Raw genomic sequence first — 27,830 nt, 5'->3', positions numbered from 1 at the left:
GGAGACCTGATTTACTGCCCCTCCTCCTCACTTTTTGTTTTCAGCTGTGTCTTATTGCACTGATTGGAGCTGGAGAGATGTCTAGAGATCTGTGACCTGGAAGCACCTTATTCTTTTGATTTTTTTGGAAGGATCAGGCCCTCCCCCAGCTATGGCTGCCTCCAGCACTGGATAAGTCAGCTTCTCTGGTCATCCCCTTCATTCCTCTGCCCCTCACCATCTGTCTCTCTCTCCCCTTTCTTTTTGGAAGACAAGTGGTCCTTTCAACACACCTCTTTCCCTGGTCATCAGGGAAGTGGCTGTGAGCAGTATTTTCTGCTCTTTACCCTGGATTTAGAGCCCTTCTGAGCTCTCATCCTCACTCCCCCTCTGTTCCTGTAAGTGGGGGGATTCAGGCGCTCCCTACCAGGTTTGTTGTGGCTTCTTCTTTGCCCCTTGGTTTTTGAGAGCTGTTCTTGTAGTCCAGAGTTGGTTTTTCATGTTGATTGTTCCTAAATTAGTTTGTAATCCAGTTCAGTGGTGTGAGCTGAGAGTCTGTGCATCTGCCTGCTCCACTGCCATCTTCAGGTCTTTAGTGTTGTTCTTTATAAATATCATCTCCCATTTGGTTGGCTGACTTTTTGTTTTGTTGTCTGTTTTTTTGTAGCTTTATTGTTATTGTTTTTTGATCTGCAGAGGCTTTTTAGTTTGATATAGTCCCATTCTGCCAAATTTAAAATTAGATTAAATGTTATTTTGCTGTTGAGTTTTGTGAGTATTTTAAATTATATTTGGAGATTAACCCTTTGTGAAGGTGTTGTTTACAAATATCTTTTCCCATTCAGTTAATTGCCTTTTTGTTTTGTTGATGGTTTCTTTTGCTGTGCAGAGCTTTTTAGTTGGATACCATCTCTATATTTTATTTTCACTTTTACTTCCCTTTCTTTTAAATTCAAATTTATAAAATACTCTCTAAGATCAAGGTCCATAAGTTTAGTACCTATGTTGTCTACTATGTAATATATTGTTTCAGATCTTATATTTAGGTCTTTGATCCATTTTGAATTAATTTTTTGTGGTGACAAAGAGCAGTCTAGTTTCAATTTTTTCCATGTGGCTTTCTAATTTTTCCAGCACCATTTATTTCAAAGGTTTTCATATCTCCTTTTTTTTTTTTTTTGTAAAAATTGTTTGACTCTGTACATGTGCTTTTATTTTTAGGTTCTCAATTCTGTTTCATTGCTCTATATTTTGTGTCAATACCATGCTGTTTTAATTCCTGTAACATTGTAATATAAGTTGAAGTCAGGGAAACTTCTAATTTGCTCTTTTTTCTCAAGATTGCTTTGTTTATCTGAGATCTTTTGTGGTTCTATACAAATCTAATAAATTTTTGTTCTATTTTTTTTAATGCCATTAAGATTTTGATTGTGACTTCCTTAAATCTGTATATGGTTTTGGGCATGGCCATTTTAACTATGTTTATTCTTCCAATCCATAAACATGGAATATCTTTCTGTTTCTTTATGTCTTCTTCTGTTTCTTTGAACAATGTCTCATATTTTGCAGTTTATAGGTCCTTCATATCCTATGTTAAGTTTACTCATAGTATTTTATTCTTTTCTTTGTCCTTACAAAAGTAATAGAGAATATCATGCTAAATGAAATAAGGTATATAGAAAAATCAATAACCATATGATTTCACTCACATGTGGGATACAAAACTGAAAGCAACAAATAACAAAAACTTACAGACACAGAAAACAGTATGGTGGTTACTAGTGAGGTGAGGTAGCAAAGGGTAAAGGGGATCAAATACATGATGATGAAAGGAGATGTGACTTTTGTAGGTGAGTACATATTGAAATACACAGAATTGTATACTTGAAACATATAATTTTATTAACCAGTGTCACTCCAATAGATTTAATTACAATATAAAATAAAGTTTAATCCCATTTTATCTAGACTCATTTGTTTAAGGCAAAGTAAATACCTTTTTTTGTATTGGTATTTTTAATTTATAAGCATTTTCTTTGTCTGTAAAGGAGGCAAGAAAAGGTGAGCAGATGTATAAAACTTTTCATGGGAGAGCTCTGTGCTGCCTGTTTAATCTCATCTCAAATCAAACCCCATTATTTTACATTCTAAAAATTCACAGAATTACATAAAGTTTTATAGCAGTGAAGTATAAAAGTTTAGAAAACAGCTTTCAGAAGTAAACTAGCCACTGTGGAAAACTGTATGGAGTTTTTTCAAAAAAATAAAAATAAAAATGGAATTGCCTTTTGATCTAGCTATCCTGCTTTTTGGAATATATCCTAAGAATACCAAATCACTGTTTTAAAAGAAGATATGCACCCTTGTGTTTATTGCAGCATTGTTTACAATAGCCAAGATCTGGAAACAGCCCAAGTGTCCATCAGTGGATGAGTGGATTAAAAAGCGGTGGTACATATACACAATGGAATACTTCACAGCTGTAAAAAAGAAGGAAATCTTACCTTTTGCAACAGCATGGATGGATCTGGAGATTATTATGCTAAGTGAAATAAGCCAGGCAGAGAAAGACAAATATCATATGATCTCACTTACATGTGGAATCTAATGAACAAAGTGAACTGAAGAGCAGAATAGAAGCAGAGGTGGGGTCACAGGGAGCAGAAGGACAGCAGTCAGAGGGAAGGGGAGGAGGGGATGGGATCAGAGAAGGCGAAAGGATTAGTGAAATTATATATACAGTGGTACCTTGAGACACGAATTTAATTCATTCTGTAACCAAGCTCGTAAGTCAGTCAACTCGTATATCAAACTGCTAATACTGGTCCTGTGCACTAATGCACCAACTAGCAGCAGCTTCTGAGTCACGACTCGTATCTCAGAATTTCGCTTGGATCTCAAACAAAAATATGGACCAAGTCACAGCTCGTATCTTAAAAACATATGTTGGTCTGTTCGTATCTCAAGGTATCACTGTACATAATACAGTGATACAGATAACAGGACAGCAAATCCTAGAGGGAAGGGGGGGAGTTAGGGAGAGGGGAGCAAATAGGGTATAAAAAGGGATACAGGGGTGGGGGTGAGGGTGTTATATTCAGTGGAACAGTTTAATCCATGTAAACACAATAATTTAAAATTAATAAAAAATTTTTAAAAAGTAAACTAGCAAGGTTCCCCAATGAGCTCTCTGCAGAAGATGTATATATAGCTTTACTTTAGTTAAAACATTTTCTGCACCTAAATGAGAGTGATAGTACCAATTTCACAGGAATATTGGGATTTAGTACTGTACTGAAATATTTCCTAACTTATATTTTTATTTCTTCTGAAACCAAATGATCGCTTCATTTTTTTAATTTACAATTTAAAAAGCAGAAAGATATTAATATTGTAATGCAGTTGAGTAACTTAGAAAATAACAAATTGAGGAAGAGATTTTCAGAAACAATGCCTTGTATAAATATATACATTGTGGGTGGAAAATCAGATATATCTTCATATATAAAAGAGATTAAAAAATAAAAATATAATATTTAACCATGTGAGCATAAATATATAAATATAGTAATATAAAATTTAAATTAAAATATGAATAGCAATTAAAGCTAATAAAAATGAGAAAAAAATGTCAACAAAATATTACTGCAAGAGAAATTAGAAAAGAAGGTAAAGTTCACAATTAAGAGACGAAGAAGAAGGAGAAAGGGGAAGAAGAGGAAAAGAAGAAAGAAGGACAGGAGAAAAACATAAAAGACACAAGGCTCGAATGGTATTCAACTGAATTACCCTTGTTAGATTTCAAGCCAGATAGCTTGGGTTCAAATCCCAGCTTCATCTCTGATTTAACTCTACTCTTCAGTGAGTTACTTACTTCCATGGTTTTTTAGTCCTTAAGATAGCAGCAGTAGTAGATCTATATCACTGAATGTTTTAAGAATTTAATATAGTAACATATGTTACTATACCCATATGGTATATGGCACCTAAAGAGTACCAGACTCAAATTCATTGGTTCCACAAATTGTACTGAGCACCATGTGCCAAGCAAGCACTGTGCCTGAAGCAGTAGCACACTATCTTCAGGTTCAGATCACACGGAACATTAGTGTAAGGAAAAGCCAAAAGATGAAAATAGAATCGGATCTTTGTCTCTTCATTAAAATATGACAACATAAAACTCAAAGTGCCCCTAAACCAGTTCTAAAAGCATCATGCAAGATGTTGTTATCTATACTTCAAGCAATGTTTTGAAAAATAAGTAATGTTTTTAATATCAAACTATCACTTTCAAATTTCTACTCAACTTGTTGCTTCCGCCTTTCCTGATATGTTTTCCATAATTTTATATAAGCTAAAGCAATTTAAACATTTCATAACATTTAGTATCTTGTTTGAACTTTCAAAACAGAATAGGAACTTGCAGAAACTAGCAATCCACTATCAAGCCATTGTAGGGCAGTTTTATATACTTTTGTTAAAATCCATCATGTTCAAAACTTATAATTTAAAGGTAAATATTGTTCCTGCCATTCTAGTTTAAAGATTTTATTTTGAGTGCTACAGTATAATCAGGTTTTTTATTTAAAAATAGTTTAAAATATGTAGGACTACACACTTAAGACAAACTAAGACTTAAAGAAATACAATAAAAAAGATAAAACTAAACTAATAGTAATTTATAATTAAAAATGAACACAAGCTCGGCCTGGTGTGTGGATATCCTGGATTCGATTCTTGGTGAAGGCACACAGGAGAAGCACCTATCTTCTTCTCTACCCTTCCCCTTCTTCTTTCTCTCTCTCTCTCTCTTCCCCTCCCACAGCCAAGGCTCCACTGGAGAAAACTTGGCCCCGCACTGAGTATGGCTCCATTGCTTCCACCTCTAGCATTAGAATGGCTTGGGTTGCAATGGAGCAATGCTCCAGATGGCCTGATCATCACCCCCTAGTGGGCATGTCAGGTGGATCCCGGTCAGGCACATGCAGGTGTCTGTCTCTTTGCTGCCCTGCTACTCACTTCAGAAAAATGCAAAAAAAAAAAAAAAATGAACACAAACAATAGAAATAGTTTTCAATTTAAGACAACTCTGACAATAATTTATTTTTGAAATTTGAGCAGTAAAATCACTTAAGATTTGTTTTTTGAGGAAGCCACACTTATTTTTAAATCCCAGAATTACATAGTAATCAGGAAACTACCAAATGCAAATTTATGTTTACATATACCACAGTTAAGTAAATTTGAATAACTCCTTAAAAAGTTTCTTATAAAAAATGCTTAGAAATATATACAAATATTAACTCCATAAACTGGGTTTATCTTTTCCAGAAGCCCTAAAGAGAATAATTTGGGTCAGTTTTCATTATACTGGGTAAACCTTAAAAATCAAGAATGAACTCAGAACAAAAATTTCATAATCACTGCTTTGGAAATGCCTCAATCCAGGCATAACAAGAGACTTCAACTCTGGTTGGGACACAATACTTAGCCATTATAACAGGTAAATTTCAAATTCATTGGTTCCACAAATTGTACTGAGCACCATGTGCCAAGCAAGCACTGTGCCTGAAGCAGTAGCACACTATCTTCAGGTTCAGATCACACGGAACATTAGTGTAAGGAAAAGCCCAAAGATGAAAATAGAATCGGATCTTAGTCTCTTCATTAAAATATGACAACATAAAACTCAAAGTGCCCCTAAAACAGTTCTAAAAGCATCATGCAGGATGTTGTTAGAAGTACAAACTTTTACAATGTCCTGTGTGTAGACATACACACCAGATTCCCCAAGTAAGAAACTCTGGGAATGGGGTCCAATTGTTTTAACAAGCTCTATAGATAAGATTCTGGTGCATGGTCAAATATTTAACACTACTATAACACAAAGAAGACAGTATGTTCAGTTTATTAATAAATACAACACAAAGATACAAATAGAGATTCTAATTATGTATATACAGTACATCTGTATTCAAAAAATTGTTAGTGTTGAAGCATGAAAAGTAGAAAAGAGGTATTAATCTAAACCCTATGCTCATTTCAGGTTTTGATCATTTTTCTCTAAAAGTAGTTGAATGAATGTTTCCATTGAACTCTACACTCACTCCTGGTCATTTAAGACACTGAACACAGCACACACACACACACACACACACACACACACACACACCCTTATTGGAAAATCTGTTTGATTTGGATCTATGTCTTAGTATCCATAATACTGTAACCCTATGTGTACAGATTATAAAAGGTACAATTTAGACATTTAAGAAGTGTTCTTTTTTTCAAAGAAATATGCCAATCTGTCTTTATTTCTTCATAAAATTCTGATTTAAGTAGACAGTCAGGAGAGCTCAGGTCAATTTAATTAGATTTATAATCAGTTGACCTTGAAATAATGTTAAGCCTATCTATAATATTTTCCCTATTTCATTTCTAACTTAATTACTTATCTTAAATAAAAATCAACAGTAAGTTTGTTAGTATTTATTTTAAAAATTTAGGGCTTTATAATTTTTTTAAAATTTTGTTTAAAAGTATGACTTGCGCATTCCTTGACCCACATACACATTCATGCACTCACCCCTTAGTTACATGACATTGGCAGTGTTCTGCCTCTCAGTTCTTTCTTAATCACTGAAACTTCTATCTACAATTACTGTCTTCATACAGCAAATGTATGTCTCTATATTTTGATAGCTCCAGATCTCATGTCTAATGCTTCTAACCCCTAACTTAAATATTTAAGGGGATTTGTTCACTCAAGTTCTAGTAGTATGTTCCTAACTGAGGTACCATTATTTGCTTTATGTTCCTCCATTACTCATATTTAACAAGTTCACTTTGAAAATATAAGCATACTGTCAAACATTGATTCAACAAATTTTTCTGTCGATAATTTAATACTCTCACTCCAAAAGTCTCTTTGTGGTGGCTTATTTCCCCACAACATTCAGGATTAAGAAAAAAAAATTCTAATTAATTTTCCCAAGCAGTATTACGAACAAAATGAAATCTATACAAAAGGCCACAGATTAGAAAATCTTCTCAGAAGGTACTTGAGATTTTCTAAGACAAATTTCCCTTATTTCATAAAAGCCTTGTCTATCAGTGGTACATTGCTTGTCTAGGTTTTTTCAAATATACCATATTTATTCCTCCTAATAGACACATTGTGAAGGTAGTATTTATGGGAATGAAGAAGATATGTAGTGTCCTTCATTTGGAAAATGCAGATGATTTTATTTTATATAGTCTTATTTCTTTTCCAGAGCCAAAGAAATCATTTACATAATGGCTTCTCTACATTTCTCTGTATTCCTTGCTCACCTCTTTACCTATAGATTTGGTGATTTTCAGAACGTTCACTAAATAGATTGAAGTAAACAAAAGAGAACAAGAGGTCACTGTACTTTTTAACATTGTTTATCAAAATTAAATCAATGGTCAAGCTCTGACCATTTCATCATTTCTCTCATTCCATTTTTCATCTCCCTCCTCACTACTCTAACCTAAATCTTACTTTACATTTGCCTAACTGTGTCTCTGCCTCTATTGTAGTATATGTATAGTATGTATGACAGAAACAGATTATATATAGATGCTATTTTGTCCATGATTTAAGATTATACAATGGCCTGACTTGTGGTGGCGCAGTGGATAAAGCGTCGACCTGGAAATGCTGAGGTCGCCGGTTCGAAACCCTGGGCTTGCCTGGTCAAGGCACATATGGGAGTTGATGCTTCCAGCTCCTCCCCCCTTCTCTCTCTCTCTCTCTGTCCCTCTCTCTCCCTCTCTCTCTCCTCTCTAAAATGAATAAATAAAATAAAAATTTTAAAAAAGGGCTTCCTCGCATTAAAAAAAAAAGGTTATACAATGAATCCAGATTATCTACCAATTCTCTGCCGATTTCATTAGACTAGCATTTACTGTCCTATTTCAAGTGGCTCTTTAAGACATCTCTCTCAAGATAATCAGTTCAGCTGGCTTGTCAATCATGTACATTATTCTAATTTCACTTCTATTTTCTCTTATCATTTTCCTCCAGCATCTGTAGACTGTGACATAGAAACAAGTACTTCTTCACATAGGTTCTTACAGCATAAAAACTCATCCTGTGACCAACTAATTATACTGTATGCTCTTCAATTTGTTTTGCTTCTTTTTTTTTTTAAATTTTATTTTATTTATTTATTTTAGAGAGGAGAGAGAAAGGAAGAGAGAGAGAGAGGGAGAGAGAAAGGAGAGAGAAGGTGGGGAGGAGCTGGAAGCATCAACTCCCATATGTGCCTTGACCAGGCAAGCCCAGGGTTTTGAACCGGCGACCTCAGCATTTCCAGGTCGACGCTTTATCCACTGCGCCACCACAGGTCAGGCTTGTTTTGCTTCTTATATCAATAAATTAAATGAGGTATTTAGCAATATTAATAAACACAATTATGTCTATGGTCATTTACATATATAATAAATTTATAAGTTTTAATTACTATGATCTATGACATTAGGCTTTTAATAAATAATAAGTGATGAATTATTTAATAAAATACAAATAAATGTTGGCCCTGGCCGGTTGGCTCAGTGGTAGAGCATCGGGTTCGATTTCCAGCCAGGGCACACAGGAGAAGCGCCCATCTGCTTCTCCACCCCTCCCCCTCTCCTTCCTCTCTGTCTCTCTCTTCCCCTCCTGCAGCCAGGCTCCATTGGAGCAAAGTTGGCCTGGGTGCTGAGGATGGCTCTGTGGCCTCTGCCTCAGGCGCTAGAATGGCTCTGATTGTGGCAGAGCGACGCCCCGAATGGGCAGAGCATCGCCCCCTGGTGGGCATGCCGGGTGGATCCCGGTTGAGCGCATGCGGGAGTCTGTCTAACTGCCTCCTCGTTTCCAACTTCAGAAAAATACAAAAAAAAAATACAAATAAATGTTTTAAATAAAAGGATAAACTATAGCTCAATAATTATAGTCACATGTATTAAGACCAAAATGAAATTTATAATAAATTCATCTAATAATCAATTATACCATAAAGTATATTTGGGATTAGTGATTTCTTGATTAGTAATTATTGGTGAGTTCTATTTATAAATACAATTTGAATATACACCTAGACAAATTAACACACAAACAGTTTCTACCTTGGTGATCACATCACTCAGCCACACTACTTTCCTATATTGACTACTCCCATATTCTGTTTTTATGGCATTTTTTCCATTTTCCTATTTCAACAGGGCATTGCAAACAATATTTTTTAATCCTAATAATTACTATATGATTAATTTACTCAAAGTATTATTGACTGATCTGGTGAGAAAATAAATATGATAATCCTAAGCATTTTAGTATATCAGGACTGAAGAACAAAGGGACAGAGGCAATTAGACATTTTATTCAAAAAAATATCCTACTTTCCAAACATGACAGTCAAAAAGTCACATCCATTCTGTATCTCAATAGCAGAGTATAAACAGAAATCTGTATAACACTCTAGAGCTGTATCTGTTACAAATGGATTATATCTGTTACACCGTTTGGTATATTCAGATAATTTAGGAATACTTTTTCAGGCTTCTTAATTCATTAGATACCAAGGAAAGCAGACAATCTAATAACCTTTTTTTTCCTTTCCAGTTAAGCAAAAAATAAACAAAATAATTGAGAGGCTAGTAGCTGTCTAAGGAGATTAAACAATTATTTAGCTGAGCCTAAAAAGTTTAACTTAAAGACATTATGATTTTGAGAAACCTTTTTCCACCCATTAATGTTTTAGCTTCACATGATGTATTTGTTTTCTAAGTTTCTTAAAGCAGCAATTCTAATAGTCTAATGATTTTTTTCCAGATATACTGCAGCAACTTTTAAGGATAGTGTATAAGTCAATACTTAAATTTTGAGACAATTGTCTTCATTATATTTAAATACAGGCTTTATAATTTAATTTTACAGAAAGCTTGAGAAACTTTAGGTTCAGTTTACCAACCTCATCCAGCTGTGGGTTTAATCACACAGCAGGAATTTTATGATCTTACTTAAATTAGAAATAGGTAGTTAAGTTTCATACTGTTTTTGGATTAAAAACAAAGTAGGGCTATTTAGAACATAATTTCTCATTAGTCATAAAGGTCCAAATTTGTTTTTCAGACATCATCTAATACAGAAATATATTGCAAATTAAGGCCATAATAATATTAAGAGAAAAGTTACTTTGCACTAGATAACCTAAATATTTTATGGACAGAAAAAAAATTAGAAATATGGATTCAAAATAAAAATATAGGGTTAAAATAATAATTTAAGATATTAAAATATGTAACATAAATTATTAATACTCCATTGAAGAAAACAGTGTTATTATCAAAGATAAAAATACTAATTATTAGGGAAACTATTTCTATTTATTTATTTATTTTTGTATTTTTGTATTTTTCTGAAGTTAGAAGCAGGGAGGCAGTCAGACAGACTTTTCCATGTGCCCAACTGGGATCCACCTGGCACGCCCACCAGGGGGCGATGCTCTGTCCATCTGAGGCATTACACCGTTACAACCAGAACCATTCCAGTGCCTGAGCTGGAGGCTATGGAGTCATCCTCAGCACCCAGGCCAACTTTGCTCCAATGGAGTCTTGGCTGCCGGAGGAGCAGAGAGAGATAGAGAGAAAGGAGAGGTGGAAGGGTAGAGAAGCAGATAGGCACTTCTCCTGTGTGCCCTGACCAGAAATCAAACCCAGGACTTCCACATGCCAGGCCAACACTCTACCACTGAGTCAACAGGCCATGGCAGGAAACTATCTATTTTTTAAACTTATGTTGTTTAGAGTATGTTCTTAACATTGTTTATTTAAACATCGTCCAACCTATGTTGATTATATTCAAAAGCTCAGAGATCCAAAATTCTGAGATAGCTTGGAAGATAAAAAAGGTCATATGCATGTAATATAAAAATCTTTGTTTCAATGAACATCAGATAAGAACTCAAAAGTTATTTTTAAAAATGATGGTATCTAATTGTGTCTTAAAACAATGTTGATATTTAAATGTACATACCTGAGAAAGAAAAATTCTAATTTTCCTAAGATAATAAAAATAATCTTATTTTACATGAATACATTTGTTTTCCATTATTCAATATGGAATATTCTTAAAAAACTATATCAACTTCATTTTGTAGAATATTTTTGCTCTATCACTGTAAACTGGTGTGTAAGCAGATCTTCAAAAGAAATGTGTGTATTGAGACAATTTTACATATAAAGATCTTTCATGCAGCCCTGACTGGTTGGCTCAGTGGTAGAGCATCAACCTGGTTAGAGGAAGTCTTGGGTTTGATTCCCAGTCAGTGCACACAGGAGAAGTGATCATCTGTTTCTTCAGCCTTCCCTCTCCCTATTTTCACTCTCTCTTCCCCTCCCACAACCATGACTTGATTGGCTTGTGTTCATGAGCCCTTGGAGCTGAGGATGGATCTATGGAGCCTTTGCCTCAGGTGCTAATAATAGTGCAATTGCAAGCATCAGCCCGAGATAGGCAGAGCATAGGCCCCAGATGGGGGTTGTTGGGCAGATCCCAGTTGGGATGCATGCAGGAGTCTGTCCCACTATCCTTCCTCCTCCTATTTAAAAAAATAAAATATCTTTCATGTAAGGTTTAAGTGTGAAAAATATGGTAGAGTAAAAAAAGAAGTATGTATAATTATGTATAATACTCCTTCTATTCTTATATTGTATCTACAAATATCACCTTCCTGTTCACATTGCAGAACAGCACAAGATCATTATACTTACTGACACTTCCTCAAAAGATATATCAAAGTTTCTCTCCCATGGCAAAATATGGTATCTGAATAACATTACCAATTAAATTAAGGCATTATAAAAAAGCACCCTAGAAAAATATAATAATTATTTCTAAATATGAAAGAAAACTGTAAGAACTAAGAAGATGAGAAAAGAATTCTATGTTAGGAAAAGATTAAGCTTCGAAAAGAATTTCCTTTCTGGACCATGGTTTATAAAGAAAAAATGTTTTCATCTGGTGGATACAAGAATCCCACAAACTTAGAGCAGTATCGGCAGCAGTTTACTGATCCGGTCAAAAAGGCTTTAAACTAAGATTCAAAGTGGAAGAAAAAATGTGACTCAGTAAAATGGATATTATGAATTAATTACTTTGAAATAAAAATAAGATATAGTGGAAAAATACTTATAAATTACATTTTGGAAATCATAGCTTGGAATAGTACTTAAGCTTAGAATATACAGTGTTATAAATGAAACTAAAATGAAAATTTTAGACACATTAAGTTTTTAAAACACACTCTTTAATCTAAGAAGTGGTAACCTGGTGCAAGCATAAAGCTGGCAGGTGAGTGTAACCTTGCTACAGGTGTTTGTGCACGGAGTACCATGCACAAGGGAACCTGGCAATGGAAAGAGTTCAGAAAGTATTCCACTCTACACTCCCATTGTCTGATACGTATTACAGTGTATTACCTTCAATTTACCAGGTAGGATCTTGGGTTACAGGCATATTTAGAAATCTGCTCAATATTATATATATATAGCAAATAAATGCTAAAGCTAGATTGGCTAGAATTGGAAACCAGATATGTCTGAAATTCATAATTTTAGCAAAACAGAGTAAGGGAAAATTTATATCTACATATGCACATGTATATAATTTAATCTAAAAGAGCAGAGTAGGCAAATATTATCTAATTTTTCATGAGGAAAAACACAGTGACTGGAAAATGTGTGTCGTTGCATATAGGGAGTTGCACACTAGTTTTATGATCAAATGCATAGAGACTGGAAGGGAACATCAGAGAGAGAAACTGTCACTGAAAAGTAGTGTAGCAATACTAGCCACATATATTACAGAAGGTACTTTATTAATCATGAGTGTAAGATATAAATGAAAAGGAAGAGCTAAATTAGTTTGAATCCTCTTAGGAGGAAGTCTAACATCTGTCTATTTGAGAGGAGGACTCCAATGATAACTACTCTTTCGTTAAATCTGAATTACAGAGAAGGTGACTTGCATACACAATGGAGACACTGAGAACAAAGGTTTTGAGGAATGTTAGAGTAAAGGAAGGGACTGATGAACAAAGCTGGGCAAATTCCGCAGGCTGAAACAGGCAGCGCTGCAGTACAGGGAACCACAGGCATTTACCAGATATTCCAAGGAAGCATAAATAAGGAAAAAAGTGAAAAACTAAAGATGAAATGATGACTCTATCATGGGAAGTTATTATAAAATTAAAATAATTTTGATATGAATTTTGGATTTACTCAGATTTACTTAGGGGCCAAGTGAATGAGGGCTAACAGAGAAAGTTTCTGAATGATCCACTGCTGCCTGCTGTATCAGTACCTAGGGACACTTAGACAATGAAGCAGTGATTACCAAATGTGGCATGTAATCATTAGGAAAAGATTTTTTTTTTTAATTATTAGACATGGAGGATTAAAATATCCAACCTGAAATGCTTCTTAATTTGAATGAAGCTTCTTATGCAGTCTTTTATTATAACTTTGTAAAGCAGATAGAATAACATTTCTTTTACGGTAGAACACCTGAGTAGATTGCTGATGGTTGACCAGTCTTTCCCCAAACCAATTGGTTTTTCCTTTTTATTCTCCAAACTCTAAATGCTCTTCTATGATTTTGTTAAGGAAGTGGAAGACAAGACTTTACAAAACTGTGCATAATACAAAGTTGTGAGGCAAAGCTAAGACATAAATTTTCAAAATAAATAAATCTTCAAAAATGCTTTGTTATGCTGAAATAAGTCAGCTCAGATAATACACTGTGCAACAGGAAACAATGTAAAGACCTACATTTAAACATCAAAAATATCATTTATACCAACAAAGGATAACTGAGTTTTAACAGCGATACATTTGAAAAAAGTATAAAATATTTTCACATAATCTATAATCTTCAGCTTCTGGAAAAAATCATCATACTTGATTGTTTCTTCTCATTTTACTAAACTATTTCTATCTTTTATACATATTGCATTCTATTATATATTTTGAATCCCTTAAAGTGGAAAATGTAAGTTTCTTAGATCCTACAAAATAAGACAAAAATGATACAGTATAGTAAGTGTAAGAAGACCTCAAATGTGTTTTATAGCAATTATAACATATAATTTCTATAACATATCTAGTGATGAAAGGTATAGAAAGTTCAAAAGATGTCACTTTAATATGTCTGCTGTTCTAATAGTACATACATAAATTAATTTCAAAGATTTATAAATAATTAGCAACAGTTCTATTTAGAGTAATTTTATCTTTGACATGGGAAAATACATTCTAAAATTCCTGCAAAATAATTTAAAAATTTTAGCAATGAACCATAGTAACAGTGTCTTCATGGAGGAGCACAGAGAAAAAAAAAGCCACCAATTAAATTTCTCACCTGCCTAATCCCCAGCCGGTATGCCACAATCCGGTCCACTGCATTGGGATTCATTTGTGTCCACTGCAGACTGTAGGAATAAACACGGTGTCTGTTTTGCCACACCGGATTGTAGGTATCGTAATAGAATTCTGGAGCATAGGCTTTTCCTAAAAACAGAACGAGTGCTTCAATTTAAATAATGATATATTACAGTTAAACATACTTATTTTTCTGGGCTCTTTTACCATGTTCTAGTAGGAGTTCCCCAAATAATTCTTGTATTTGAAAAGTCTTATTATTAAAATCTAATTAGTTTTCTGGAGAATTTTGAAATAAATTCAAAAGAACTTTCTGATTGATTGGATGAGCAATATGAGAGAAAAAGAATTAATGATGAGTACATGTTTTTTGGCCTAATAATTGGAAGATTAGGATTTTCACCAACTGAGATGGAAAGTTCTAGGAGGGTCAAATTCAGGAGAAGAAGATCAGGAAATTATTTCTGAAAAATTTCAATTATTTAAATGGAGACAGAAGTTGACTATACTTTTCTAAAATTCAAAAAGACCAAGGTTGGAGATATAACCTTGCTAACCATAGGCACATATGATATAGAGATATTAACTTTAAATCCCTGAGACTGAGGAGATCATCAAAAGAGTGATAGGAGATAGAGAGGAAAACTAGGTCTGACCACTGGAGCAATCCAAGTTTATGAGATAAGAGAGGGGATGACACCCACAAAAGCCTAAGATGGAACAGCCAATAAATAGGAGAAAAACGAAAAATGTGACATCCAAGAAGTCAAAAGAAATATATCAGCAAATGAATGACCAACACTGTCCCCCTAAAAAAAAAAATCAGTGAAAATAAAGTTTTGTTTATATTACCTATATATGTATTCAATAAATTTAAAATTGTCCAAACAAAACTTAACAATAACACAAGAACTTTGGTCAATAATAAAGTTTAATTTTAAGAATGTGTGAAATGCATACAGTGTATATACCATAGGAAACATCTGTTTTGTTTTGTTTTTTTAATTATTATTTGTCAAACTGAACAGTGCACTGATCATTTGAAATTATAGGTCTAACTTCCAGATATTCCGAGGGGTAGATTTTTCATGTTTCATTTTTTTAAATAATATTACATTTATTTATTAAAACAACACTAGTGAGAGTCTATTAAATACCAAGTAGTCTACTAGGCATCGAGGATACAACAAATGAAGATTATGGCTTCTGTCTTCATAGAAATTGCTTACATTTTCTCATCCTTTTCATATAGCTTTTCAATTCTTAGTGAATGATGAATTAATAAGTATACATTTATCATGTCTCATTCAACATCTTTTCTTTTTTATTATATTAAATAATAAGTGTCCTCCTGTATTTTCTCTCCTGTGTTCCTGTATGCAGAGGCATCTCTTACTTGGGTTATATTTCTTCATTATTAATCACCTATCATCTAGGGGCTGCAGAAGAATTGATTCATAAAAATTTATCATGGACAAATAAAGGATTTTGAATACTAAGAATGGAAGTGATGATCTTTGTTATTCTGGTGAGGATCACCAGAAAAAAAAGTGTGAAACAAAAGAAATTTAATTTTTGACAAGTTTACTGGTATAATTAAATACACCGAATTAAATATTCAAATTTTAGTAACGATTGGAAGAGTCTTCTATATCAACATTTGTGCATTAAAGATGTTCTATAAATGTCCATTCAGTGGAATTGAAAAATAATTCTCAACTCTACACAAAGAATTTTGGGTAGAAGTTCTCTACAAAAGCACAACACATTCATTGTATTATTTCTTTTAACTTGTATGACATTTCATTTAATAAATAATAGCACAAATTCATGTTCACCACTGAGAGCAAATTCTAGGTTAAAGAAAAACTATATAATGAATAAAAAAATCAATACTCAAAACATCATTGACAACTTGTATTTGAAACCAAAATCTTAAAATGTTGTAAGGAGGTGCATTTAGTAGTAACCTAAATAAAGAGCTTGGAATTTGGGTTAAAGATAAGCATCTAAAGCTTTCACACATGAAGCAAGAGGTTGTTTATATGAGTAATGTAAACAAATATACAGTGTTTTCATTGGTGGGTAGTGTTTAAATTGAATTGACATAAGATTCTCAATCATCTTTTTCTTTTGTGCATGTGCAGGAAAGAGCAGCTGCTTTTGATTTTTTAGCCAAGAAGAAAACACATGGGTATTAGAGTTAGTTCATTAGTGCATTTACACAGAAACTAGAGAATATAGAGTCACAACTAAAGGCTTTTTAGCATGGAATAGGAAAGAAAATATTTTTAAATATGGACAAATAGAGTTTTCTAAGAGTTGAAACTATCACAGAGAAAGAAAATCAAACTAAATATTAATATATCTATGAAATAAGATGAATACCAGTGAGTGCCTTTTAAAGAATACATATTTTGCCCTGGCCGGTTGGCTCAGTGGTAGAGCATCGGCCTGGTGTGCAGGAGTCCCAGGTTCGATTCCCGGCAGGGCACACAGGAGAAGCGCCCATTTGCTTCTCCACCCCTCCCCCTCTCCTTCCTCTCTGTCTCTCTCTTCTCCTCCCGCAGCCGAGGCTCCATTGGAGCAAAGATGGCCCCGGGCGCTGGGGATGGCTCTGTGGCCTCTGCCTAAGGCGCTAGAATGGCTCTGGATGCAACAGAGCGACGCCCCAGAGGGGCAGAACATTGCCCCCTGGTGGGCATGCCGGGTGGATCCCGGTCGGGCGCATGCGGGAGTCTGTCTGACTGCCTCCCCGTTTCCAGCTTTGGAAAAATTTTAAAAAAAATAAAAAAATAAAAATAAAAAAAAGAATACATATTTTGACTTAGAAATGTTCTACCAGTCTCTCTGAATATGGATTAGCTTACCTCAGTAGATTATGATTCTCTTTCACTAGAGGTACTTAGCCACTACTTAATAGCCATTCAACAAGGATGAGCTGAAAGACCACACTCAAGATGGCCATTAAGATATCTCCCAGTCTCAAATATATGGGCTGTTATAGAATAATTACTGTTGTTAACTATGTTACTGCAGTTGTTCTGAGCATAACTATTTACAAATTCCATTTCTTGTTTCTATTATCCATAGTCTACCCCTGATTTTTGTTGACTGGCAGGAGAGTAAGTGTCTGCATACCATAAATGAAAATTGCCATCCTGATAGTTCTTATTGTTTCTCCAAATAAATACTTCTAAGGTTATTAAAGCAGCTTGAGCCTGAATTAAAAAAAACCCACAAAACCTAATGACCTTGTTAGTAATATGAATATGTTTATCAAGATCTATTTTCAAAGTAGTAAAAGACGTAAATGTTAGACTTGAAACTATAAAAATCCTAGAAGAAAACATAGGCAGTAAAATCTCAGACATGTCTCATAGCAATATTTTTTCTGATACATGTCCTTAAGACAAAGGAAACAAAAGAAAAAATAAAAGGGACTACATTAAACTAAAAACTTTTGTGCAGCATAGGAAATCATCAACAAAATGAAGACAACCCACTGAACTGGAGAATATATTCACCAACGATATATCTGGTAAGGGGTTAATATCCAAAAATAAAGAACTTATAAAACTCAAAACAAACAAAAAAAAAAATTCCAATTAAAAAATGAGAAAAGTACCTGAATAGATACTTTGCCAAAGAAGACATATAGTTGACTAATAAACATATAAAAAGACATTCAACATCATTAACCATCAGAGAAATTCAAAATAAAACCACAATGAGATACCACTTTACACTTGTCAGAACGACTATCATCAGTAAGTCAACAAAGAAGTGTTCACAAGGATGTGGAAAAAAGGGAAACCTTTTGAACTGTTGGTGGGAATGCAGGCTGGTGCAGTGGAAAGCAGTATATGGAGTTACCTCAAAAAATTAAAAATGAAACTGCCTTATGATCCAGCAATTCCACCTCTAAGAATATACCTGAAGAGACCCAAAACACTATTTCAAAAGAAAATAAACATCCCTATGTTTGTTGCAGCGATGTTTAATAGGCAGTAGTAGGAAGCAGCCCAAATGTCCATCAGGAGAAGACTGGCTTAAAAATGTAGTACATTCACATAATGTAATACTAATAGGCCATAAGAGAGCAGGAAATCTTACCTTTGCAACAGCATGGATGGACATGGAGAATATTACGCTAAGTGAAATAAGCCAGGCAGAGAAAGACAAGTGCCCATATGATCTCACTTATGTGTGTAATCTAATGAACAAAATAAACTAACAAACAAAATAGAAACAGACTCATAGATACAGAGAACACACTGACAGCTGTCAGAGGGGAGTGGGGCTGGAGGCTGAGTGAAAAGGGTGAAGGAATTAAGAAAAACATGAAATTTGTGGACACAGAAAACAGAATGATGATTACCAGAGGGGAAAGGAGGTGGGGGTAAATAGAAGAGGGTGAGGGGGATAAATGGTGGCGGAAGGAGACTTGAGGTGGTGAACACGCAATACAATATACACATGATGTATTATAGAATTATACACGTGAAACCTATATAATTTTATTAACCAATGTCACCCTAATAAATTTAATAATTAAGAACATTAAACTACACCCTTATGCTCATTTAAACAACCCCAAAAGATCAAAGTATAGTGTTAAATTCTATCATCATCTTTCTATTTTATTTGCAGACTATTACAAAGGCTATCCAATATATTTTAAAATATACTTTGTTTATCTACATTAATATATCTGCATTACATATGAGCGATATATATATTATTTTTATATAACATTACATTAGAAAATAATTTAGAGATGATCTATTCCAAGGTCTCATATGACAAAAAAATTTGAAACAGTATAGAAATGGCGATGATATACAGAAATTGATGTAAATAATCAAATGCAACAGGATCCATTTAAAATTTTGACTTTGAATCATGAAATTTTTTAAAAAGTACTTTTATTTTATTTAAATGATTGTACCACTTTAGAATTAAAGGTAAAAAAAGTATTTTAGATGGTACATAAATAATATTGATTAGTAAAAAATAATTACTGATAAAAATAATTTTGAGTACTGATAGTTAAGTATAGCTATGTCAGCTTAAGTCTCAGAGCATACTTTATACCAATTGTCTTTTGGATAAACTTTACAAAGAAAAAAATGCTTTCTGATATCATTTGAGAAATGCATGTTAAAATTTTTAAAAGATACAAATATCTTTTCTGATTTCAGAGACAATCATATTTAATGTTTTTACATTCGTTTTGTAAGAAGCATACAATAGTACTAAGGAGATAACTTTATAATAATTCTAAGCTCTCAAATCCAAACATAATTTACTGCTGGTTGAAGAGGTAAAGAATTCGTAACACATATGGAATTTTTTTTCATTTTTATTCTCTCTTTTTTTTTTCTTGTCCATCCAGTAAGCAGATCAAAAAAAAATTTTATATTATAGTTTTATTTGTATGCAACATTGTTCCAGTTTAAATGTTTTTAGACTAATTGACCTAGAACTATATTCATAATCAAAAGTAACATACTTTTTAGATGTATTATATGTGATTATATAAACATCTTAGATTTTAAAGTATTCTAAAAATACATATAGGGAAAAATTTGTCATTCAAGTTCCAACAGAATTTATGTAAAAGTACACTCATTCTATTTTGTAAATAGCTTTTGAAAAGTGATTAACTTGAGGTTTCAAAGTATGATTTTATGCATAAAGCTCAAAATAAAAGATAAGAACTACAACATGTCACTCTACTGGTATATAAACACTAGTTTAAAATTTAACAAAGCTCTTTTTATCTGCAATCTTAGGCTTACAAGCAAGAAAGAGAATTATTCTTCAGGGGTCAAAAAACAAACAATGAATGAGTTTAGGGAGATAAAAGTTTGGTTGCTTTGTACCTTTCAGAGCTGGACTTTAGGCCCATGAGAGGTGAGGTTAATGGGCCAGTTCAAGATGAGAAATTGGAAATGAGGCCATCACATTTCACTGAGATTAGTAAAAACAGCAATCTGAGACATAGGATAGCCTAGAAAAAGATTGCCCTTCACCAGTATAGGAAGATAACAAAAGTGCTACATTAACAAAAGCAAACTTTGAGCAGATCCACTATCAAGTCATTCTTAAAGGACATGCTTTCAACCTAGACTGCTGAGGTTTCTCTAAATCAAACCTCAGAGCATATGAATTCAAAATACAACATTACTATCATGAAAGAAAATGCTCTTCTATGAGTGACTAAGAAGGAAATAAACAGCAGGATTAGATTACCTATGATGGAATTATGAAATGGAATTTATAAATAAGTGTGCATGCAACAAAAAAATACAATAGAAAATGGTAAACAGACACTACAGGACCTTCTATGAAAGAATAATTAATACTGTCTATTGGGACCAAAGGTAGGCTTCATGTGGGACCTATCTAATACCTTTATTGATCTTGAAGAAGAAGAAATTCCTTAGGCAGATAAGGTTGGCTCAAGGAGGGATAAAAGAATAAAGAAGTGAGGTATAGTCTTAGGTGGAGAAAAATTAATATATTTTAGAACTACAACAACATCTGGTATGGCTGTTGTACCCATTTTTTTTTTTTACCAAAATTGGCACTTCTGAAGATGACAAATATATTTTATCAACTGTTATTACAGTGGCTCACACAGTGCACATACATACTTAAATAAGACAGAAAGTCAGGTCATGCTACTTTACGATGCGTATTGTTTGATGTGATGTTTTATTTACCCTATAGTTCAATTACTCTTAAATTATTTTAATAATTTAAAATAATTTAAATTATTCACTTCAGTTGGAGAAAAAATTTATATTGAATCTAGTGCTTTCATTTCCCAGTGTGAAAGAATTCAGTGATATAAAATAATTAAAGAAAAATAAATCAATATCAAAAATGGTAATAATGAATGAATTTAATAAAAACATGCTTGGAAAGTATCAAACATAATATAACAATTAAAAACTTTTCAAAGCTCTATTTATTCATACAAGGAAAGTAGCTATAGAAATCCATGGCAAACTGAAACACTGACAATGTGCTGATTAAAAAAAAAAGACATCTAAAAATCAGAGGAATCACAGCTCTCTATCTGTAATCATTTTAATAGACATTAACCAACACAGTCAAGTGCTTTTGGAATCAGTCATACTGTGTTTAGCCACATAAACTAATTCACTAACCAAGGCAGTTAATTACCGATTACAATTTAGTAGACATTATATACATAAGAGGCTATGTAGCTCTCTCATTTCTTCATAGGCCAAAGAAAGAACATGCAATTGTTGAAGGCATAATTAGCTTTTCTTGAAGTTAATGAATCTTGAGTTTTATTAAAAAGAAAAAAATGTTCTTATAGATATTGGAATATTTCTAACTTTTAATCAGGAGTATGAAATAACTCGGCTCTTTATTTTACAACTACAACTGATGGGTAAGAAGAGAATAGATAAGTGAAAACTCTTGGCAGAAATCCAGGAAAAAGACAGTCTTTAAACAAAAGACATTATTTGAGAAATAAAGAAAAATTGATAAATTCAAAAATTATTGCATAAAATAAGTAATAAACAGGGGTGGAAAGAGTCTTTGCATAGACATGGAAGGAATAAAAAAATGAGAAAAAAAAATAAGCACTTGTCCGCTGAGTGGATAGTGTAGGTAGACTCTTAAATTTTCAACCTTCAGCAACTATATGGGCACTAGCCTTCTAAATGAGATGGAAAATAACTTTGTGCATCTTATCCTGGAAAAGGAGTGAAGAATTACATTACCTGGTGGGGTCTTATTCTTCTGAAAGCTTATTGTTTCTGTTTAAAGCCATATAAAAATGTTATAAAAGTATGGCATACAAAGTACTTTGAGAACAAAAAGGTTTAGTTTTATGAGGTCAAAGGAAGTTAAAAAAAAAAAGAATCAATGTGCTTGCTTGTGTTACTGATATTTGGTAGTTATATGATATTTAATATGTCTTTATTAAAAGTAAGTAATAAAGAAATTATTAATGAATAGATGAATTCTGCTTATTATCATTTGACTAAAAAGGTGGTCAACTAATATGAAGAAGAAATGAAAAACACGTAAGCAATACCTAACAAAAGAAATTATTATATCTGATAAAAAATTATCCTAGATTAAGGTGAATGGCATAGCAGCAATAAAACTGAATCTCATCGAGAGTTTTCTTCAACAGGAATAATTTATCAATATATGTGCAGGAAAGAAAACATCACTGCTAAATTATACAGCTGTGAAGTCAATGACAATATCTCTCAGGTAGTGAGTATTTCGAGTTTGAAAAAAATAACATAAAATTGCAAGGCTTGTAACAATTTATAACTCAACTAAATTCTTAATGTCAAATGCCTTTGTATTTGAGATGGAGAAATGTTTATCCAAACTTTCTTTTTTATATATAGAGACAGCCAATTGGTTTTTATTTGCTGTTTTATTTTTTTCCTTTTTATTGAATTCATTGGTGTGACACTGGTTAAAATTATGCAGGATTCGGGTGTACAATTCTACAATACATGTTCTGTACACTGTAGTGTGTGTTCACCCCCCCAAGTCAAGTCTCCGTTCATTGCCATTTACCCCCATTCCCTTTTCTACCTTCCCCCACCCAACTACCACAATTACGACACTATTGTCTGTGTCGTGAGTTCTTTCTTTTCCTCTTTTTTTCTCAATCCCTTCACTCCCCTCAACCCCACAACAGCTGTCAGCTTGCTCTCTATCGAGAGATGGCTTGGATGTTTTTAAATGACCAGTCATTATTTTGACATTATTTTAAAATCACCACAGAACTGGTTTTATTCATCCTTACGTTGACCAATTTTCTCCGGAGTCAGGGCTATGAAAACCACACTGAGACAGACTGCTCTGTGACCACAGTTTAGGACTCAATCCTTTTTTTAAAAAATTATTTTTATTTATTTATTCATCTTAGATGAGAAAGAGAGACAGAGAGAGAGAAAGAGAGAAGGAGAGAAGGAGAGAGAGAGAAAAGGGGGGAGGAGGAGCAGGAAGCATCATATGTGCCTTGACCGGGCAAGCCCAGGGTTTTGAACCTGCGACCTCAGCATTCCAGGTTGATGCTTGATCCACTGCGCCACCACAGGTCAGGCAGTACTCAACCCTTTTTAAAATTCACAGCCCTAGAGAGCAAGTTTATTGACTGGCTCAAATAATAAAGTTGTCAACAATAGTATCATTCCTTACAAGTCACTGGGATCTCCATAGAAAGCTTTTACATAAGTCAAACACAAAGTATCGTTCCTTCAGTTACATTATGATTTCCTTTTAAGTTATGCCTTTTCAAAATAAAGCTGCTACAGAAATAGTTTTCTCATGCCCCCAAAATAACTTTTTAAAAGCAATGTATTAAGTTAGTGCTCCTATTTCATATCTGGAAGACCTTTAAAAATAAATTTTAACATTATTTAAACAAAATCTAGTCACTAAAACAATATTTTAAACAAGTACATGTTCAGGAATTTACTTTATGAACTGATAAATTCCTAGTACTGTGTGCAAGGCATTTTTATGCAGGAAATACAGCATAGAATAGAAACTAGGAACAAGCTTTATGAAATTTATGGCTAAATTTTTCTATGAAAGGAAAACCTGACCACTCATCTTTGTCTCCTTTCTCTCCACATTTGCAGATTCATCTCTTAGATTGTGTATTGTTTGTAACTATTACAGGTTATTGTTATAACTTCTAATTTCACTCTTCTCACTGCACACCAACAAAAGACATCTAACTCATGCTTGTTGAATAAATGAGTCGGTGAACCTTCCCCTGGCTGCATTTCCTTTCCCTGCATTCTAGTGACTCAATTCCATCCTCACGCAACTTGGCAGTTTAACGGATTTTTCTTTTTAATTCTTATTCATTTCTTGGCACCCAAATCATAACTGTTCCTTTTTTAAATTACTTTTTCTTCTAGTATAACATTACTATCATTGATAAAACTGTCTCCTTAGAACAGAACACTCAAAATATGTATCTCTGATTTCAGTAGGGCCTTGAAAGACTATTTCATCATTTTCTAGTTGTAATGCAGAGAAGACTTTTTATTCTATTTTTTTAAGTGAAAGGAGAGGAGACAGACAGACTTCAGTATGCTCTATGACTGAGGTCCACCTGGCAAGTCCCCTACGGAGTATGCTCTGCCCAGCTGGGGCCTTGCTCCTCCACAACACAACCAAGCTATTTTTAGTGCCTGAGGTAGAAGCTCGTTGGAGCCATCTTCAGCATCTGGGACCAATTCACTCAAACTCATTAAGCCATGGCTGAGGGAAAGGAAGGGGGGTGTGGAGGGGGGATAGAGAAGCAGATGGTCATTATCTTGTGTACCCTGCCCCAGAATTGAACCTGTGAGTTCCACACACCAGGCCAACACTCTACCATTGAACCTACTGGCTAGGGCCTAGAGAAGACATTTTAACTCAATTCCTTTTATTTTACTTTTTGGGTTTTATTTCTTTTTTAGGGTAAATAAGATGTTAGTTTAGTTGTAGGCATGTCAATAAAAACCTTTAAATTTTTTCTTAAAATTTTATGTAAATGAAACAAAAGTTGCTGGATAACTGATGGATCATTAAAGACTATTACTAGATAACAATACTGATGCAGATAAAATGAGATAGTGTGTGTATACACTAAGACTTGACAAATCTCAATTATTAAGCATTAAATTTTCTTGTTTGACCCTCACAGATGTAAAGTTGATTAGAATTATTAACATAATCATATAAAATGCATTTGGAGAAAATGCCATATAGCAGGATTCTCATAACACAATTAAGAAATATCTTCATACAAATCACATTCTTTATTAAAATGTGTTAGCATAAAGCACAATAGTAATTAGGTAATTAAAGAGATATCAATAATCTTTTCCTACTTAACAAAAAGGCCTTGAGAGACTTGTGTAAAAACTTACAACTTAACCTTTTGATAGTCTGCTTCAATAACTTACATTCACCTGAATATATTATCCTAATTTAATTTCTCTTTATAACTAATTCTTAAATGATTAGATATTTAGAATAAACATGTTTATAGAAATATATACTTGTAAAATTATTTAACTATGATGAATTCAAATTGTCTAAGTTAAAATAATTTTCAGGCCCTGGCCATTTAGCTCAATGATAAAGCATCAGCCTGGTGTGTGGTTGTCCTGGGTTCATTTCCCAGTCAAGACACACAGGAGAGGCACCCATCTGCTTCTCCACTCCTCCTCCTCTCTCTTCTCTCTCTCTCTCTCTCTCTCTCTCTCTTCCCCTCCTGTAGCCATGGATCAATTGGAGAGAGTTGGTCCTGGGTGCCATGGCCCCAGGATGGCACCATGACCTCCACCTCAGATGCCAAAAAAAGCTTGGTTGCTGAGCAACAAAGCATTGCCCCAGATGGGCAGAGCATTACATCCTAGTGGGCTCACCAGGTGGATCCTCGTTGGGGTGGATGCAGGAGTCTATCTCTGCCTCCCCTCCTCTCACTGAATAATAAATAAATAAAATAATTTTCATTTCAATATTTGAAATGTGGAATAAAAACATGATCAAATTTTATAAATTCCTAAAAATAATCTTCATGTATTAATAATTTAGCCATTTCCTTAATTTCTGGGAAGATAGAGATAATTAAAATAAGCCTCAAGAAGTTGGATTCCAACCTATTTGCTAAGAGGCAGACACTATGAAAATGATGATGAAAGTCAATGACTATTTTACCAAGAATCCTGCCATTGGCTATTAGGAGACAAATCACTGAGACTAAAACAGGGCTTTCAGAAGTAATATGGCTTAGTGATTACTTTTTTTAATCTTATTTTTATTAATTTTAATGCAGTGACATTGATAAATCAGGGTACATATGTTCAGAGAAAACATCTCCAGATTATTTTGACATTTGATTATGTAGCATAATAACTCCTCACCCAAAGTCAAATTGTCTTCTGTCACCTTCTATCTGGTTTTCTTTGTGCCCCTCCCCTCCCCTCACCCCCTCTGTCTCCTACCTCGCCCCCTCCGCATCCCCCCCATTACCATCACATTCTCTGAGTCTCATTTTTATGTCCCATCTATATATGGATTCATATAGTTCTTAGTTTTTTCTGATTTACTTAATTCACTCTGTATAATGTTATCAAGGTCCATCCATGTTATTGTAAATGATCCAATGTCATCATTTCTTATGGCTGAGTAGTATTCCATAGTATATATGTACCAAAGCTTTTTGATCCACTCGTCCACTAATGGACACTTGGGCTGTCTCAGATCTTCGCTATTGTGAACAATACTGCCATAAACATGGGGGTAAGGGCATACAATGGAGTAAAGACAGCCTCTTTAATATAAATGGTGTTGAGAAAATTAAACAGCTACCTGCAAAAAAAATGAAACTAGACCACCAACTTACACCATTCACAAAAATAAACTCAAAATAGATAAAAGACTTAAATGTAAGCCGTGAAACCATAAGCATCTTAGAAGAAAACAAAGGCAGTAAGCTCTCTGACATCTCTTGCAGCAATATATTTGCTGATTTATCTCCACGGGCAAGTGAAATAAAAGACAGGATAAACAAATGAGGCTATATCAAACTAAAAGTAATTACTTCTTGAAATAAAAGGGTTTTATCAAACCTCTATATGCTGAAGCCATACCTATCCTCTTCAGTTAGAAGTGAATGTATTATTTCCCATGTAAAAACCCTCCCCCAGCTTAAAACACTTCTAAAAATAAACTTCACTAATTCATTTGTATTAGAATCTTCTATGTAAAGCATTAATAACTATAGTGTAATCAGCAAATAATAAAAAGAATAGATTCATTTTGTGACTGATAAGAACACTTTCGATTAGTTTTTTTGGTTTTCACATATAACAATTATTTCTTGAGTTTAGTTGGATTAAAAAGATATTTCTGGCCTGACCAGGCAGTGGCACAGTGGATAGAGCATCGGACTGGGATGTGGAGGACCCAGATTTGAGACCCTGAGGTCGCCAACTTGAGCGCGGGCTCATCTGGTTTGAGCAAAGCTCACCAGCTTGGGCCCAAGGTCGCTGGCTCAAGCAAGGGGTCACTTGGTCTGCTGTAGCACCCCCCCTCCCATCAAGGCACATATGGGAAATCAATCAATGAACAACTAAGGAACCGCAACAAAGAGTTCATGTTTCTCATCTCTCTCCCTTCCTGTCTGTCTGTCCCTATCTGTCCCTCTCTCTGACTCTCTGTCTCTGCCACAAAAAAAAAAAAAAAAAAAAGATATCTCTTGTGCTTGACCGGAGATAGCGCAGTGGATTTAGCATCAACCTGGGGCTGCTGATGTCCCGGGTTCAAAACCCAAGGTCCCTGACTTGAGTGCAGGCTCCAGGATCACCACTGAGTGTGGGGTC

General features: G+C 34.0%; 1 protein-coding gene across 1 annotated transcript in view; it reads right to left on the bottom strand.

Annotated features, from left to right (window-relative positions):
• The window catches only part of MDGA2 (MAM domain containing glycosylphosphatidylinositol anchor 2), a 1,032,115-nt gene that overhangs the window by 107,754 nt on the left and 896,531 nt on the right, over positions 1-27,830 (bottom strand). The window contains exon 10 of the mRNA XM_066277806.1: positions 14,405-14,553. Within this exon, the coding sequence (XP_066133903.1) occupies positions 14,405-14,553 (149 nt within the window). The remainder of the gene's footprint in view (positions 1-14,404; positions 14,554-27,830) is intronic.

The sequence above is a fragment of the Saccopteryx bilineata genome, chromosome 4 (genome assembly GCF_036850765.1).
Source record: "Saccopteryx bilineata isolate mSacBil1 chromosome 4, mSacBil1_pri_phased_curated, whole genome shotgun sequence".
Classification (NCBI taxonomy): domain Eukaryota; kingdom Metazoa; phylum Chordata; class Mammalia; order Chiroptera; family Emballonuridae; genus Saccopteryx; species Saccopteryx bilineata.
The sequence above is the reverse complement of the archived record's forward strand: the minus strand, read 5'-3'. Positions and strand labels throughout refer to the sequence as shown.